We start from the raw sequence: 17,526 nt of genomic DNA on the forward strand, positions 1-17,526 counted from the left end.
CTTCTAGGGGAGGATTCAGTTCATAACCCAAACTCAGTTTCAAAGTCACTTCTCATAAAAAAACCTAGCCATGTATTTAGTTTCTCACAGCTCCAATATGCTGTCTGATCTAACACATATCACTTCTCTGACCCGTGCCCAAGGCAGGGACATGGGCCCAGCATGGGCTGGGGTCCTGCTGCCACACCCACCAGGCTTGCTCACCCCAGCTCCCTCCTGTACACATACCTGGTTCCTTCTTGCTTCCCTTTCCTCCCTCTCGGCTCTTCTTCAGCACAGCCTTTAACATTTTCGACACTCCTTTGTTTCTAAAGGGAAGAGGGGTTGGGAAGAGGAATTAACGGCTGTAGGTTAGAATATAACCTGCATATTGACACTAGCGGTAACTTGAGTTCAAATAAACAGATCATGTAGGATAAGATAAAGGGACCTTGAGTTTTACGTTAATTTTCTATGAATAAAGATGGGGAACTAAATGCTAAAGACACAAGAAGTGTTTCATCACTCTTAATGAAGTTCACTGACTTACTATAAAAGTAAAAACAAACAAAAAAACCCACAACAGTGCATTCTCAGCATTCCACATCTAATTAAGGTTATGAGGGTAGATCTGGGCACATCACAGTCTGGTGTCTGGCACAGGCATGCGGGTCCTCCCAACCTTCGTTCATCAAAAGAAAACATTAAAACTGAGAATCAAAAAGATAACGATTAAGAAGGAAGCTACATGGTCCAAGGCATGTTTTACAGATGCTACTGATTATATAACCACAAGGAAAACATTTGGGAAGGCTATCAGAATGAAACATACCTTATAAGCAACTGCAAAATAAATACAGTGGGAACACATTTTAAAACTGATGTCAGGGGATGTGATCAAACAGCACACACCAGCCTGGGCCTTTACCACAAACAGTTATGAGTCTCTCGGGGGGTGGGAAGGAAAGCAGCACGGGCCAGTGGCATTAGGGCTGAATCCTTTCAATAAAACAGCTGTAGTTTTAAACAGGGTTGTACTGAGCATGTAAAAAAAACAGCACAATGGCCTAGGCCTAAGATGAAACATGAAACCATCCGACAGCAAAGAGACAGACAAAAGGACCATTATTTCATCCTTTGGGCCGTCTCCTTTAGCTCTCTCTTCCCTCCACTACGGAGATGAGATGGCTGGACAACTCCAAACAGGGACAAACCTGAGTGGGTTGTGTTACCCAGCACATCACCGCTAATGCACTAAAGACAAGAAGGGAGAAGGCCTGCAGGCTGCTGCTGAATGAAAAAGAAGGAAGAAAGAGGAGAGCAGGGAAGGGAGGGAGAAACTCCGACATAGGTAGAGCAGAGTCGCAAACCTGTCTAGTTCGATGAGTGGTTCAAGTGGCCTCCGGGGAACACCCTCGTGACCTCTCAGCCCCCGAATCGAGCACAGGTGCTGAGGGGATCGCTGAGAGGCTTGGAGAGTGTGCTGCCCGCCATTCACAGAATCCCACCACAGTGAGTGTGTGGGGTGACCTTCCTTATCATTTGGGTCCAGGCCTGTATTTATTTTTCCAAGCCCTTTGTTTTCCTGATGAAGACACAGAACCTGGGAGGCTGACTTGCCCAGGGGTCAGGCAGCTAATGAGCACAGGGCCAGAATCCAAACTGCAGACTCCCAGAGAGCAGGGTCCTCCATCCTTCCTGTGGACCCCACTTCTCTCCTCCGAGCAATGAAAGCTTTGGGCAACAGCAATCAAACAAACAAACAAACCTCAGAAATACTAGGGAGATAATCAGCAGAATTTAGAGACAGCGATACCAAAATGTATTGGAGTTAAATCATATTCCCAACAAGTCTTGACACATAAAGGGGGCATGGCTTAGGGCCTAATTCTTTTTTAAAATGCTACTTTGAGCCCAGCCAGGCATGGGTCAGTGGTTGAGCTTTGACCTATGAGCCAGGAAGGTCACAGTTCAATTCCCGGCCAGGGCACATGCTCAGGTTGGGGGCTCAACCCCTAGTAGGAGGCGTGCAGGAGGCACCCAATCAATGATTCTCTCTCATCATTGATGTTTCTAGCTCTCTCTCCCTCTCCCTTCCTGTCTGAAATCAATAAAAAAAAATGTTTGTTTGTTTTTTTTAATGCTACTTTGAATGAACCCAGAGGAAAAAAGATTCCACCTAAAGGGCCAACACTGAATCTGGAAGAGGACTGAGTGTGCTCCACAGGGACACTGTGGAGACGCAGATTTCTCTTGACGGTCACACTTAAAAGAAACAGTGCAACATGTGGTATAAACGAACAGTAGGCAAAATCAAGTAAAGAGATGCCTAGTAAGCACAGACATTTTTTCTCCAAATAAGTCAATCAACATTCAGGGTTTGCCATTTAGCAAAGACTATACACTTTACAAATAAAACAAAGAAAAATCTTGAAGAGCTCATCCAAGGCCCCTTTTGAACTCTTCCAGAATAATCCTGATTAATCACCCAGTTGGCATCAATCCACAGCCCATCCATCGTGCCACTCGGAAATAGGTCCCACAGGACAATAACTGGTAGGCACTGACTTGGGCAGCTCATCCCAGGCACCGTGTATGCCTATTGTGCGGGAGCTCAGCTGTTTTTAGCATAATCACATCTTCCACATCAGTGGTCTTGAGTAAAGTTGAGTAAAGTGAACGAGGCTATCAGATATTTGCTACAATTTTTTTTCCAGCTTCTGCTTTCCTCCATAAATGTCAAGTCAAGGGAAAGAACTTAAATGTATACTCAAAAGCTATTCAAACTATGACCTGGAGACACCAATTGATTATACTTGAGTACAAAAGTAAGCAACCCCTACACACACACACACACCCCTGGACGGGGAAAAATAAGACTATTCCCAGTCAGTTAAATTCTAAAATTGACACAGATCAGAGTGGAGCTATGCAAAGTCACCAGGAGTCCCAATGACATAACTGAAACTTGATTCCATCAACGTACCTAAAGACTGTGCCCACCTGAAGGGGGTGTGGGGTCAGAGAGAGCAACTATAGTAACGGGCTGGAAGGGCCAACAATGGCGGTATAGAGTCCAGAGAAGCCCATCTGACACTTATAAACACACACTATGTCCTTATAAGCACACACCCCACATCAGATTCTGGAAGGGGACCCATCAGGCTTGCAGAGCCCAGTGCTATTAAACACTGGCATCACACAGCTACTTTCCCTTGCCCTGATACTGTTCACTGAGAAGCGCCTCATAATTTGGCTCCTTTTCAGCCTAACAACAGTGGGGAGTGTGCTGGTCCAGTCAACCCCACACAACTGCCTGGCCTGATGACAGACATTCTGGGAATAAATAAATGGATGTCCTGACTTTAAACAAAAGCTCTCATGAGTTCTGTTAAAGCAAGTCACTTTGCAAAGTACCAACTATGGGAGAATATTGAGTTTCTGACCCCAGTATGAATACCAACAGGAAGGCAGTGGTAGATTCTTGAATGGAAATGCCACCATGAAGCAGTCATGAAGGCAGCCGGCAGGCTCTCCCTGAATGACACCTTCTGCATCATCACACACATCCCTTCCACAGCAACGTCAACTACTATCATTTTCCCCTAAAAAGGGAGAACAATGTCCTGCCACAGAAGTCAGCCAAATAGAAATGATGCAAACCAGCCTTCCAGACACAGTAATTCAGACCCAACTGATTAAATGACAAGCCTAACACACTGAAAAGGAGTGGCCAGAAGCTATCGAGTTGCTGCTTGAGGACAATACATGGGGTCAGGAAGCACTTACAGACAAGCATTATAGGATAAAACGTAAAAAATAGTATCCTTTTTCACTTTAACTACAGTATGGACCAAAATACACAGGCCTACCTCAAATAAATGCTGGCCAAATAGAATTCCTCTGTTTCTACCCATAAAACCTTAGTTTCTAGGATAGCAAGTAATATAAATATATGATTGGATTTGAATACTTAAAATATTTGAAAAAAAAACAGAGAACTTCAGCTGTCATTTCTGTAAGTTATACACTTTTGAGAAAGAGAGGAACAACCAGCCTCTAGGTCCCAACAACTGAAATTAACCAATGGGAGAGAATTTCCTATAATATTCATTTAAAATAAAGTGAAATGTGAGAACATGCCATTACCCTTTGAAGACCAATGATCTGAAGTCACCCTATTTCCTTATTTCTCTACTATCATGCAACATCTAACTTTCCCAAATGCCACAAGTCTTCCTTTTAAAAGCCCCAGAAGTTAAATCAACTATCAAGCTTACTTTCCCTTCTTGGATTTCTTCTTTAACGCATAAAGTCTTTGGGGATAGGCACAATGTTCCATGTGCCTATGTGTTAGCATTCTACACAGTGATTACCATGATATCTATAATATTAAAAGGGTAATATGCTAATTAGACCAGACATCTTCCGGACATCCTTCCTGACGAAGCCAGGGCCGGAGAGAAGCCAGCCCGGGTCCCAGGTGCCTGCGGGTGGCCCGAGGGAAGCCAGCTCAGGCCCCGGGTGCCTGCCGATAGCCAGAGGAGGGAAGCTCGGGTCTCGGGTGCCAGAGGGAAGCCGGTGCCGGCACCCGGGGGAAGGAAGGCCTACTCTTGCACGATTTTTCATACATCGGGCCTCTACTATAAAATATAATAAAAATTAGCCTCAATAAAACAGTGGGATGAATTCAATGCAAGCCAAACTCTATTTATTCTATAAGTAATAATAATGGCAGTTAGTGTTACCATGACCAACTTGTCTGAAATCACAGACTAGCAAAAGCATTAAAAATTTTCCTCCCCTAGACTGCCATCCTGCCTGTTTATACAATTCCAAGTTGAACCTCTGAGCTGAGGGTAGGGACTATGTTTATTGGTTAATAGATACAAACGGAAGGCAGAACACAGGCTTTGCACCCACTGTTTTCAATATTTGTTGACAGATTTAACGAGGCACAATGAACACAGATGAGAGATTTCTTCCAAACCAAGCAATTAAGCAACACTTATCAGAGTTTATAAGTTACGAAGAACATTCCTATATATTCTCATTCACAAGGAATGCAAGGAACCTCAGATAAATCCTTGTGACATCAGGCAGTGGGATATGAAGGAGGAACATGCTGCCTTTCGTAAAATCCCTTCATGCCCACACCTGAATCAACCTTAAAACTCACGGTAAGAATAAGATCTTCTTACCCAGTTATCCTGAATAAACACTTCCTTTATGCACACTCCAGCTGAAAGAGCTTCTCCCACCAAACTATCCATCTGGCCTCAGAGCAAAGCCGTCTCTGAAGGGTCTCTCTTGTTTTGTCTAAATAAATCAAAGCCAGAGTAGCAATATTTACAAGTGAAAACATTGGGAACTAAGATGTACATAGTTTTTGTTGTTGTTAATCATCCAATTATTTTTCTTCTTTTTAGAGAGAGTGGAAAGGAAGGAGGGGGAGAAGGAGGAGGAGGAGGAGGAAGAGGAGGAGGAAGGAGGAGGAGGAGGAGGAGGAGGAGGAGGAGGAGGAGGAGAAGGAGGAGGAGGAGGAGAAGGAGGAGGAGGAAGAAGAAGAAGAGAGAGAGAGAGAGAGAGAGAGAGAGAGAGAGAGAAACAAAGAAACATCTATGTGAGAGAGACACATCGATTGGTTATCTCCTGAAGTCAGCTCTACCAGGACAGGGGATTGAGCCTACAAACCAGGTACGTGCCCTTGACCGGATCAAACCTGGGACCCTTCAGCCGAAGCCAGTTTGGCTCAGTGGATAGAGCATCGGCCTGCGGACTGAAAGGTCCCAGGTTCGATTCCGATCAAGGGCATGTGCCTGGGTTTCGGGCACATCCCCAGTGGGAGATGTGCGGGAGGCAGCTGGTCGATGTTTCTCTCTCATCGATGTTTCTAACCATCTCTCTCTCCCTTCCTCTCTGTAAAAAATCAATAAGATAAATTAAAAAAAAATTCTAAAAAAAATAAAAAATAAAACAAACAAAAAAAAACCTGGGACCCTTCAGTCCAAGGGTTGACACTCTATCCACTGAGTCAAACTGGCTAGGACAAGATGAACATAATTTTAAAGAATTTTTTTTTTCCAGAGAAGGAAGAGGCATCAAAAACATCCTCAATTGCGGAAACCGGTTTGGCTCAGTGGATAGAGCGTCGGCCTGCGGACTGAAAGGTCCCAGGTTCGATTCTGGTCAAGGGCATGTACCTGGGTTGCGGGCACATCCCCAGTGGGAGATGTGCAGGAGGCGGCTGATCGATGTTTCTCTCTCATCGATATTTCTAACTCTCTAGCTCTCTCCCTTACTCTCTGTAAAAAATCAATAAAATATTTTTAAAAAAAATCCTCAATTTTAGGGACTTGACATTTTTTTTTCTCAACACAGTAAGTAAAGTATGAGACATCTAAATAGTCTTTCTTGTCTTCTGTATCTACCTTCAGAACTATTCTTTGCATTAGCAACCTTTAGTGTTTCTCAAAAGAAAGGAAATAGGTGGTGGCAGTGGGGGTTGAAGCAACCTACAAGATAAATAATACAGAAAAGAGCAAATAATAGAAAACAAAGCAGAATAGAGATCACATTGGAAAGTGGAGAAGGGATGCTGTCAAAGGGGGCACTGGCTGGTGGGTGGAAATTCACGGGAAACTGCATTCTAGAAGCTTCCTGAAAGCAAGAGCCATATCTCAACATTCTTTTAGAGATCCCAAGAGGCTGGGAAAAACCAACTCTTGATGAATACTTGAAATTCCAGGAGGTCTTGCTCACATTTTTTCCCCTATGGTGGAAAAAGTCTAGGAATCAACAAACCTAGTCCAACAGCCCTGGCCTTAGCATTATGACTGGGAATCGGTCACTGAATTTCTCTAAGATTCAGCTGCTTTGTCTAGAAAAGCTGTGGGAGAGGAGAGTGGACTATTGATCAAGCAACCAGAAAGCAATCGTGATAATAAGCAAAGAATCAGCCTTTGGTTTTGCTTAACTTGTGTAGTTGGGAAATATGGTATCATTAGGCTATAATTTATTCCCTAAGACACATAGGCCCAACCATTTGGTCTTTATTCAAACCCATTCTACAAATTGTACCTCTCATTCTACTGTTCTTTTCTTTATAGTTAGGTTTGCCTTAGGCAAAATGACTTCAGATGTGAATGTGAGTTATTAAAAGCATAGTCAATTGACAGTCACAAGTGATGTAAATTTAACACTATTTGGGGCAGGAAGACTGAACTTAAATGTTTAAGTTCTGATGTACAAAATTAAGTGGAAACTTCCTATTAGATTAAAACCACTTTCAACCTATATTTAAGATATTCTCTAGGAAGATACACAAATTCTTTTAGGAAGAGTGTTTTAAAATATCCGACTCATGCCCTGGCCAGGTAGTTCAGTTTGTTGGAGCATCGCCCTGCACACCCAATGTCGAGGGTTTGATTCCCAGTCAGGGCATATACCTACATTCCAGGCAGGTTCAATCCCCCGGTCGAGGCACGTATGGGAGATAACTGATGTTTCTCTCTCACATCAATGTTTCTCACTCTTTCTCTCTTCCTTCCTCTCTCTCTCTAAAAGTCAATTAAAACATATCCTCAGATGAGGTTTATCTGACTCCCCTAAGCTGGTCTTTCAAGTTTCTGGAAAATGACTATACCCAAGTTTGTTTAGAGACGGTCTCATTTTGAAATACTATCTGGCGAAAAGGAAATTTCACTTTTGGAGGAAAATATGAAGAATATACTTCCTTCTGGCTACAAGAGCCCTTTTTGTATATTGTGAAGGAATTTGGAAAACCAACCTCTAATACTGCCTTCTCCATAAAGCCTTCACAGGCCATGGTGGTCAAAAGATGTCTTTAATACCACATTCCACTTCATACGGATACATGGTTACCAATTAGAATCACAGAGAAAAATGTTGAACTCTATAAATCCCTATAGCACCTAGCAAAGCACCTTATAAGATACAACAAATACTAAAAGAAATAAATAAGTAAATAAGTAAACAAAGAAACTTTAAATGAATGAGTAGCAGGGTTGTTATGAAGGGTAAATCAAAACCAACGACAATTCTCTCCTACAATGGGTTGGGCTAATAGTTTAAGAATTCTTCTGATACCAAGTACTAATTTTCAAGTTTATGGTCAAAATTATGTGGCTTATACATGATGAACAGCACAAGGAATCAAAGCTGAACAGGAAGAGAGCGCGGCCCTTCAGAGGTATGACAGTCAGAGAGAACAGAGATGGTATCCTAAAGATATCAAAGAGCAAACACAGTCAGGGTAGTGGATGGAAAAGTCTGGTCCTTTTTAACGAACTTTAGAATTTTGGATGTGGAACAATTCCGGAAAATGACAAAGTCCACACGATAGCTAATACCATGGTTTGGTAAAGTAGAATGTCCTCAAGTGAGGGTTGTTAGAAGCAAAGAAGTCAAGAAACTTTATTCTTGATTGGGGAAGGATCATTCAGATGCTAATGCAGGAGGCAGGATTTGGGATATCAACCACTATCCTCTTAACTAGTGTTCATTTACATGTCAGGTAAGATGAAGAGTTTTACATACATATATAATCTCATTTTATCCTCAAAATATCATCTATAAAATACTCTTTTCATAAATAAGATAAGTTTAGAGAGATTGACAACTCTCCCAAGGTCACACAATGAACAGAGGAGGAGCTCGGACTTGAACCCCAGGCTGGCTTGAAAGTCCTTGATGAACCTGGGGGAGAGGGGAACAGAGAGATGATCAGGAGAGCACAGAATACTAGCCTCAAAAACAAGGTGGCTTCTGCTTGGGGGTGACACTGTAGTTGTTATGGATCCAGCCCCGGAAAGCTGAGAGAAAGCCAACATCAACTCTGGGCCCTGGGGGCCATACGGCCAAAAGCTCATGGAGTGTCACCTCCGGTTTGGAGATGAACCACCGTCTCTGAATGTGGTCCCATCCTCTCCCACAGAGCTCTGTGGAGGGCATGACTAGGGCCTCAGGGTGCTCCTCAGCGTCAGGTTTACAACAACTGGAGACCCAAGTCCCAACCTTCATTATGGCTCTGAGCTCCATAACCACCACACTTGATATGCTCTTCTCTTTTCCCTTCTCCTTCCTGTTGAATTTTCCGCTTGTATCATACAATAGAGCTCTGATTTCTAACTCACACTGACCACTTTCTTGCTGTGTATCAATTATAACTCCCCGAATGGAGGTAGGAGGAGGCTTTACTAAAAAAAAAAAAAAAAAAAAAAAAAATGCTTTGGGCAAGCAGCTTTGCCTTCCACAGACACTTCTAATGGGAACACTGCTCCCTCTGCTACTTGACTGGACAATTTCAGATCTCTTCCCCCTGTAGGTGTTATATTTTAAGGGAGAAACTATTTCTTGCTCATAAAACCACCGTAATTACAAGAGCAGGTAAACCATCGCCACAGTTGGAAAAAAAGAGCCCCCGGAGGAATCTATGGCCGGGCGAGAGGCCTTTCGACTGAGAGGAGAAGAGACCTTGAGGACATGTCAGAAAGTCTATTTTTCAAAAAGTGTTAAAAGGCCCTCGGTCAATCAATGCCAGCTGAATGACGTCTGGTATTATAAATATGAAGAAATTAAATTTTTAAAATTGCACTGCATCTGGCCTCAAAGTGAAAAAGGTCAGACGACTTCAAAGATGCCCGGTGAAAGGCAGCTATTCATTACCGAGAGAACTCCTGCTTCTGTAGCTGACAGACAGATCTTTCACTTAAAGCCCAAATACAAGACATCAAACCCCTCCTCCACTGCTGTCAGCGACTCCCCACGAGGCTCTGAACAGGTTACAGCCTCCCCGGGCCCTAATTTCATTAGGATGGGAGTTCTCCATACCCATGCAGGCTTTCTGTTTTGTTTCTTAACTCCCCAGGTGATTCTAATGTGTGGCCACCATCACTTAACTTACTACTTACTAACTATATTCCAGGCTCTACTCTAAGCATTATATGTATATATAGTCATTTAATCCTTTGCAGAAGGTACAGTACTATAAATATCTCCATTCTACAAAGTCACAGAGAGGCTAGTGACACGCCCAGGGTCACATAGCACAGCTCATAGGGGCAGAGCCTGGGGTGCCCATCAAGGTAGTCTGGCTCCAGAGCCTAACCATGCAATCCCTATCCCCATGCCTCCTTTTTTTTTGGATAAAAATGAAAGAGACTAGCTCCCAGGGGCCTGGTGAGGTGATCACAGACAAAACCTCCATGTAGGGGAAAAAATCATCTTTGGACACACATACACTATCCCTGAACAGCATCCCATGCCTCAAATCTATCCTTAAAAAGAGAATTTACCTCTATTGAGAGACACCTGCTGTTCAGTTTCTTAAGTTCTCCTAGCATACAACTTATCAGAGTTCTTTCAAACCACATAGTTGTCAGTGTGTGGCCTAGAGGCACCATGCAACAAAATACATTCTAGAATGAGCAAACCCTTCCTGAGCTCACTGCCAGAAGACTGGGAGGTGTGCCATACTGCCCATGGGGAAGATCATTTGGGGCAGAGACCTATGTCTCAAATGAGCAATGCTTCCCCTAATCCTAACACTTACCCAGAAGGTAGGAACTCTGTTATTCAAGAGGAGCTCAAAAAACTGCCCTCTTCTGCCCGTTTCTTACTGAATGAATTGCATGAACCTTGTTAAAAGGTGATGGGATGGGGCAAGGAATGGCCTGGTGCCCAAACTTTCTTTCCCTGGGCAGTTTCACACAATCAATAGATGTAATAAAGTTTTAACCTTAGACATCGAATTTTACATATAAATTAGGGTATGCCTGCTGTGAAGAGCTGAATCAAATTTATACATGCCACACAGCATCCTCTCTTCACATGGCTACAGCAAATAACGCACACATCACTGTTTTTATCCCAAGTTTGTAAGGGAAACAATTCCCGGCCATACACATTTGGTGGCAGTAAGCAGAGTTAAAGGGGACTGCCACCGGGGCCTGTGAGAAAGGTCGCATGGGAATGGACAATGGCTTTATTTTTTCATTCGCTCTCATCGCCCCAAAGTGGGGATTACCAGAGCTCCAGATGATAAAAGTCAAAGACAAGTTATGCCAGGAAACAAAAGCTAAGTATGCTAAGACTTTACTTATTTTTTAAGTTAACAAAACCAGTCTCAGAGCATGATGACAAAGATACAAGAGTGCCATTCAAGGCAAGAGTTTGCAGCCTTTTAACTGCTTCAGCAACCTAGACCCTCTAGTCAGAATGCTTAGAAATGATTTTGACATTAAAAATATGAATACCAAAAAAAAAAATGAATTACATTGAAACACAGATATCAAAATACTACTTAAAAAGCAAATCTGTGATAATAGTAATGTGTGCTTCTTAACGCACAAAATACAAGATGCAGCTGCAGGTCTAACAGCTACTGTGGTTTTCCAGGCTGTGATAGGCCTAAGTGATAGTTTAAACTACCTCCAATAATGTGGTACAAAAATCTCATTTCTGTGTGCCCAAGCCCCGGGTGCTACTGATAGTACATGTTTTGCTGCCCACTTTCAGGACTGAAGGAAAGGCCACATTTTGGTGAGAGGTTAGTGAAAAGGAAGATGTAAAATCTTTTCCACCCATCCAAATTCACATCCATCCAATGAAGTCCATCAGTGGTCCCCAGGGGGAGGGTCCCTGCCCCAGAGAATCAGAGTCAGACTCACTGGAACGATTACTCAGACCTGCCAAGAGCTCGGCTAATAACTCGTGCTTCTAAAGAAACAGTAGCTCAGTTTTATCCCCTTCACGGAACCACTGACATTCAGAGCACTAAACAGTAATCTACTGATTGGCAAACATTAGCAGGATTGAGTATTCCACATATGCACCACTCCTAGCAAGCCCATGCCAAGCCCTATGATTAGTTTTCAGAATAGTCTGTAAAAGCTCTATTTAACCAGAAAGTCCATCACGGCCAATTACAAACTCACCGACAGTAATGAGCCTGGTTTTGAAGGAGAAAGACCTGTGGAAATTTACAGGGAGACAATATATAAAAACAGGAAAGCCAGGTTAAATATTTGGGACAGGTATATTTTATATTGGTTTTTCTGCTTTCTGGGATGCTCTCCTTATCTATTTTAAAAACATTTAAGATCGAGCAATTACTTGGATCGGACTTTCCTAACGAGGGTGGTACCCAAGGCCTGGCCTCTCCCACCCCCACGGCCTCTCGTACAGTCAGGCCGTTTCCCAGCTGCCTGCCCTAAATCCGGGGATGCCCTGATTTATAAATATAATTCAGAGTCCAAAATACATGAACTTACATTGGGCCACTGCCAATTTCCCATGGATCCTGGGTAACCGAGACGGGTTTTGTTTTCATGGTCAGGGCCTACAACAACAGCTGCAAGAGCATAAGACTTTTTCTAGACTCATAAAATGACCTAAGTCTGGCTCATTGTCTCAGCTGTGGCAGCAGCCAAACTTCCCAGAAAGATGTGAGCCTTGTGTGGTTCTAGAAAAGCCGGGAAGGTCGCTCTGTACTCACCTGAAGGCATCCAAGCCCGGCCCAACAGCAAAAAGCACTTCTGCTAAATGTTAAATTACAGGCTAATTCCTAGGTATTGGGGTTACAGATGTTACTTTTTTAGGAGTCCCATCAAATTTTAATCAAACCTATGACATTCAAGGTTTACACCAGAAGCTATGTGACAGGCCATATATGAACATCAGATGTCTGTTCTGTAAAACCCAGTGAAAGGCTCAATTAAAGTCCTTAGTAAGTCTGCAGTGAAACCTTTGATCATGGACTCTGTCACCACTTCTCTTAACACACACAGGCGGCATGAGACACGGCTCAGCCCTGAGGAACAGCATGGGCATTGTGAAACGGCACAGAAACCTCACGTGCACGGACAAGTGCATACAGGCCACTTTTCTTCCAGGTTGGGGGTGGGGTGGTGGGGTGGCGAGTTTCGGAAGCTACAGTCTCCAAACGGAGAAGGGTCCTAGTACACATACATGTAGCACAATTACCAAGTTATTTTCTAAATGAGTGTGTGGTCCAAATGCCTCCGTTTAGGGGGCAGCGGGGGGGGGGGGGGGGGGGGGGGGACCAATTAAAACCCAGTGGAAAACAGGAACACATGTTTCTTGAATGCCTTTGAATCAGAAACAATGGATGTGAAGTTGTTCGAGAGCTAATGAAGATGTCGCACAGATGTACTGTTTTCATGGTCTCAATGAAACATCTTTCTAGTACAACAGGATATGTGAGTTTGCAACAAAGCTGGATATAAAATAAAAGCTTTTAAAGATCTGGTCCTTGTTTTTATGCACTCAAACTTCCCAAGCCAACTTCTTTTATGCCTTCTCACAAACGGAACGAAGGCCATATTGCAATGGACTGATAATTCACTGAAAACCACAAAGACATTGCATCTCCAACTCAGAGTTATATTATGACTTCTGAAAATTACCTCCTCTCAATACTGTAAATCTGCTACAAATCGAAGGCCTAAATTTACCTCACCAGTCCAACAAACCACCACGGAAGTACCAATAGAGGTGGAGACAAACGACCCTGTGGCAGGCACTGCCAAGTTTTTCCCTATGAAGTAGCTTGTTTAGTCCTCACAACAAGAAGGGGGTAGGAACTATAGTTGTCCTCACTGACAGAGGTCAAGAAATTGAGACTTAGAGAAACCCAGCAGCCTGCCCTGGCCACCTGCACCCTGACCACTGCACTCCACTTCCTCTCTTGGAGAAAGACACTAGAACTCCAACCTGGGCACACAGACCTTGGCTCCCAAGATGAAATGATGCGTAAGACCAGTTTCTACTGCGCCAGCATGGGGCCTACGGACAGCATTATGACAAAACTCCAACGTTATTGCGATCATTTGGTTTTATTTAAAACTGTATCACCATGTACTCCTAACATTTATTCCTAGCCTTCTGAAAGAGAAACTGGATGCCATAAGCTCAAATACCCAATTCCAAACCAACTCTCTTCTCTCTACCCCTTCCTTGAAAAAACAAACAAACAAAACAAAAAAAGATCTTAACACCATGTTTTCAACTGCCAGCTCTATGAGGCCGCTCAAAGATCTGCTTCCCCGTTGTTTCACCTGTGCTACCGTGACAGCACTTATTCCCAGCTTGCTGGCATCAACCCCAGCAACACAAACTCAACATCCAAAACTCAGCTCATCTTCCTCGTCTCCCAACCTCCAAAACCCACTCACCAGCCTGTGCCTCTATATCCTCACGGCCTCCGTCCTTGTCTGATAAATGTCAATCGAGTTACTAAGTCCCACCAAATCCATCTCCTCTCCACCCCCTCCCACCATCCAGGGGAGGCCCTCACTATCCCACGGGACTGCTCCAAAGCCCGCAGCCTGGTTTCTCTAACGTCAGCCCAGATACAGTGCATCAGAGTCATCTGTGGGGCTTTTTAAGAGTCTCTGAGTTTCAGGTGTGGGATGGAGACTTTATGTGTGACTCTATATTTCTCACAAGTCCCAGCTGATGACGATGCCACTCCTGCTTCAGACCCTCCTCCCTCCCTTCGCATCACACAGGAGTTCTTCCTGAATTCTGTCTTCAGAGGCTGGCTTAAGCCTTTTCAGATCTGAAAGTGTAGGCCTGCGATAACTAAATGTGGGCAGTAAAAGCTACTCCTCTCCAAGGACCTGCCATCATCATTATCTCTGTCACTCTGCAGTTAAAACAACCCTATAAAATACACATTACCCCAAATTTTACAGGGCAATTCTGTTAAACAATAAATAAAATAAAAATATAGATGCAGAATGGTTAAATGATTTCTAAATTCCACAATGACAAATTGGTTTTATGTATTCATTAAAGGGGACCCTCTCCTCAGATAAACTTTGTTACCACAATATGATAGAAGGGGAGAGCTATGAAGGAAAGCAAACAGCGTTTTCTTCTCAGGATGGGACACAAGGAGAGACCTATGAGAGAACAAAACACGAATCCTCTGGGCCACCTTTCAGAGAGGCGCACCTGAGTGGGCCAATGACTGACTTCCACAATGAAAAAGAACTTCCCAAAGATGTCCCTGAATTTTATTTATTTTTATTTTTTTTTTAAATATATTTTATTGATTTTTTACAGAGAAGAAGGGAGAGAGATAGAGAGTTAGAAACATCGATGAGAAACACCGATCAGCTGCCTCCTGCACATCTCCTACTGGGGATGTGCCCACAACCAAGGTACATGCCCTTGACCGGAATCGAACCCGGGACCCTTCAGTCCGCAGGCCGACGCTCCATCCACTGAGCCAAACCGGTTTCGGCGATATCCCTGAATTTTAAAGCACTTTCCCTTATGCCAGTGGTCGGCAAACTCATTAGTCAACAGAGCCAAATATCAACAGTACAACGATTGAAATTTCTTTTGAGAGCCAAATTTTTTAAACTATATAGGTAGATACATTGTTATTAACTTAATTAGGGTACTCCTAAGCTGGCCTTTGCTAAAAACGTCCTCAATCTGATTGAGGTACGTTCGCTGAGGTCAACCCCTTCCAACTCTTCCATCCACACTCGCCTTGTATACTTGTTTCGTCTACCTCCTTTCCGAAAACCGACTTCTGCGCATGGGCCACGAAGTTTCAATCGCACTGTACATGCGCACCCGCACGTGGTATTTTGTGGAAGAGCCACACTCAAGGGGCCAAAGAGCCACATGTGGCTCGCGAGCTGCGGTTTGCCGACCACTGCCTTATGCCATCCCTTCTGATTCTCATAAAAACCCCTCTGAGGACACAGCAGAATGATCCCACCACCCTAATCTCAAGCAGCACAGCTAACACTCAGCTAATAGAGCCAGAGATGGAACCCGGATGAAGACACGGATCATGGCTTTGCCATTAAGGGTCTTGTCGTTAGCACGTCCTATGTGAGAAAAAAAATATAGTGACACACTACCAATATGAATAAGACTCAGCTCCTGCCCTCAACAAAGTCAACCTACTCACCAGTCTAAAACAACGCAGTTCCTGATGGCGAAGGCTCTGGAGTCAGGGAGACCAGCCCATAGGTTTAAAATCCCCAAATCCTCCACTGTGCTTTACATGCCCTTCGATCCTGGGCTATAACTTAATCTCTGTGAAGCTTAAATTCCTTGTTTATAACAGAGATAATATACCACAGAACCATTGTGAGTATTAGAGATAAACTCGTGAGAAGTACCTGGGACTATGCTTAGCATGAAATATAAACTACATAAATAGTCAAAATTGTCTCATGTTATTAGAGTTGCTGCTATAGGCCCAAGTACAACCTCTAAAGCCCATAATAATAAAATGTCAGTGGAATGGCCTTTCCCTCTCTTATTTGGGACATCAAAATGATAGGCCTGAATCGCCAATTAAAATATGGGGCTGACTGGGGGAGGGTGAAGGATGAGTCACACTTCTGGCTTGAATAGTGCCAATGACCCAAGTGGGAAAGCAGACAGAAGCATGGGGATGAGGGGATTGGGGGAAGGGGGGGTGGGGGTTATAGGTCAGGAGACAGGCAATAATTAGACGATAAATTATTCAGTTTGGATATCACAAGTTAAGAGAACATATGAGTCATCCAAGTAGAAATCCCTAAAAGACTGCTTGAGATGAGGGTGAATCAGAGAGAGACTTGAGGGCCATTAACATGTGGGTGGCAGTTGAAGTCATGGGAACCCTGAGGTCCCCCAAAGAGGCTGAGCAGACTAAAGAAAACCACCAAGGATGAAAGCCCAGGCAAGGGGAATATGTAAAGGCAGACACAGCAGGACCTAGCAAGAAATGAAAGGGAAAAAAAAGCAGTCAAGAATGGTGCACAGGAACCCAGAGGAGAAAGTTGCAAATGAGGAGTGCTGCAGGAAAGGCATGTTAAGAGTCCTATCAGAGGCCAACTGTGACCTTCACAAGAGCAGTTTCCATGACGTTCAGCCATAGAAACCAGATGATAGGTCTTCTGTAAGGTGCCTCCTCAATGGCAAAATTCTGTGATTTCAAAATAGAAACTCCCCATTTTCCATTAAACCCATCATATTATTAAAACCTCACCCAAGAATGGGTTGTAAGATTTTCTTTCATAGAAAGGGACCTAGTTAAAAACCATTTAAAGTTATCTTTCCTAGTAAGCTCCTACCTACTTAAAGTTGGTCCCAGGGAAGGAGAAAAGAAAAATTAGGTAATTCTCTGCCACCCAAAAAACTAGAGAAGGGAAAAAAAAAAGTATAACTTACTAAATAAATGTCCTGGCCAAAAAAATCTCTAAGGGCAATACACTTAAATTGCTATTTCAATGTTACTTTCAGAACTGTGTTACCACAGGTCAACAGGCTTTGGCTTCAGTATGCAAATCTATGCATACTTTGGTAAAATTCCATGAGAGCAGACTCCCACCTGGATTTCTAAATAAACCTAAGCTCTTGTTAAATATAGTAAATTGTTCTTCAATGTCCTTGTATACTTACAACCGTAGAAAGTGTTGTCACAGGCAATTTTAAATTAAAGTTATAAAATGGTTCTGCGATGCAAATTATGGCACAACAAGGGAATGT

At 43.3% G+C, this 17,526-nt stretch overlaps 1 protein-coding gene across 7 annotated transcripts in view; it reads right to left on the bottom strand.

Moving 5' to 3' along the window:
• The window catches only part of TANC1 (tetratricopeptide repeat, ankyrin repeat and coiled-coil containing 1), a 239,471-nt gene that overhangs the window by 157,042 nt on the left and 64,903 nt on the right, over nucleotides 1–17,526 (bottom strand). For 2 of the 7 annotated variants that reach the window (XM_070422938.1, XM_070422939.1), the window contains exon 2: nucleotides 229–308. The exons of the other annotated variants lie outside the window; for them this stretch is intronic. In XM_070422938.1, coding sequence (XP_070279039.1) covers nucleotides 229–289 — 61 coding nt within the window. In that variant the 5' untranslated portion in view covers nucleotides 290–308. The remainder of the gene's footprint in view (nucleotides 1–228; nucleotides 309–17,526) is intronic. 7 annotated transcript variants of the gene reach the window in all.

This window comes from Myotis yumanensis, unplaced genomic scaffold (genome assembly GCF_028538775.1).
Source record: "Myotis yumanensis isolate MYYU_CA2020_CCGP unplaced genomic scaffold, mMyoYum1.0.hap1 SCAF_8, whole genome shotgun sequence".
Lineage (NCBI taxonomy): Eukaryota > Metazoa > Chordata > Mammalia > Chiroptera > Vespertilionidae > Myotis > Myotis yumanensis.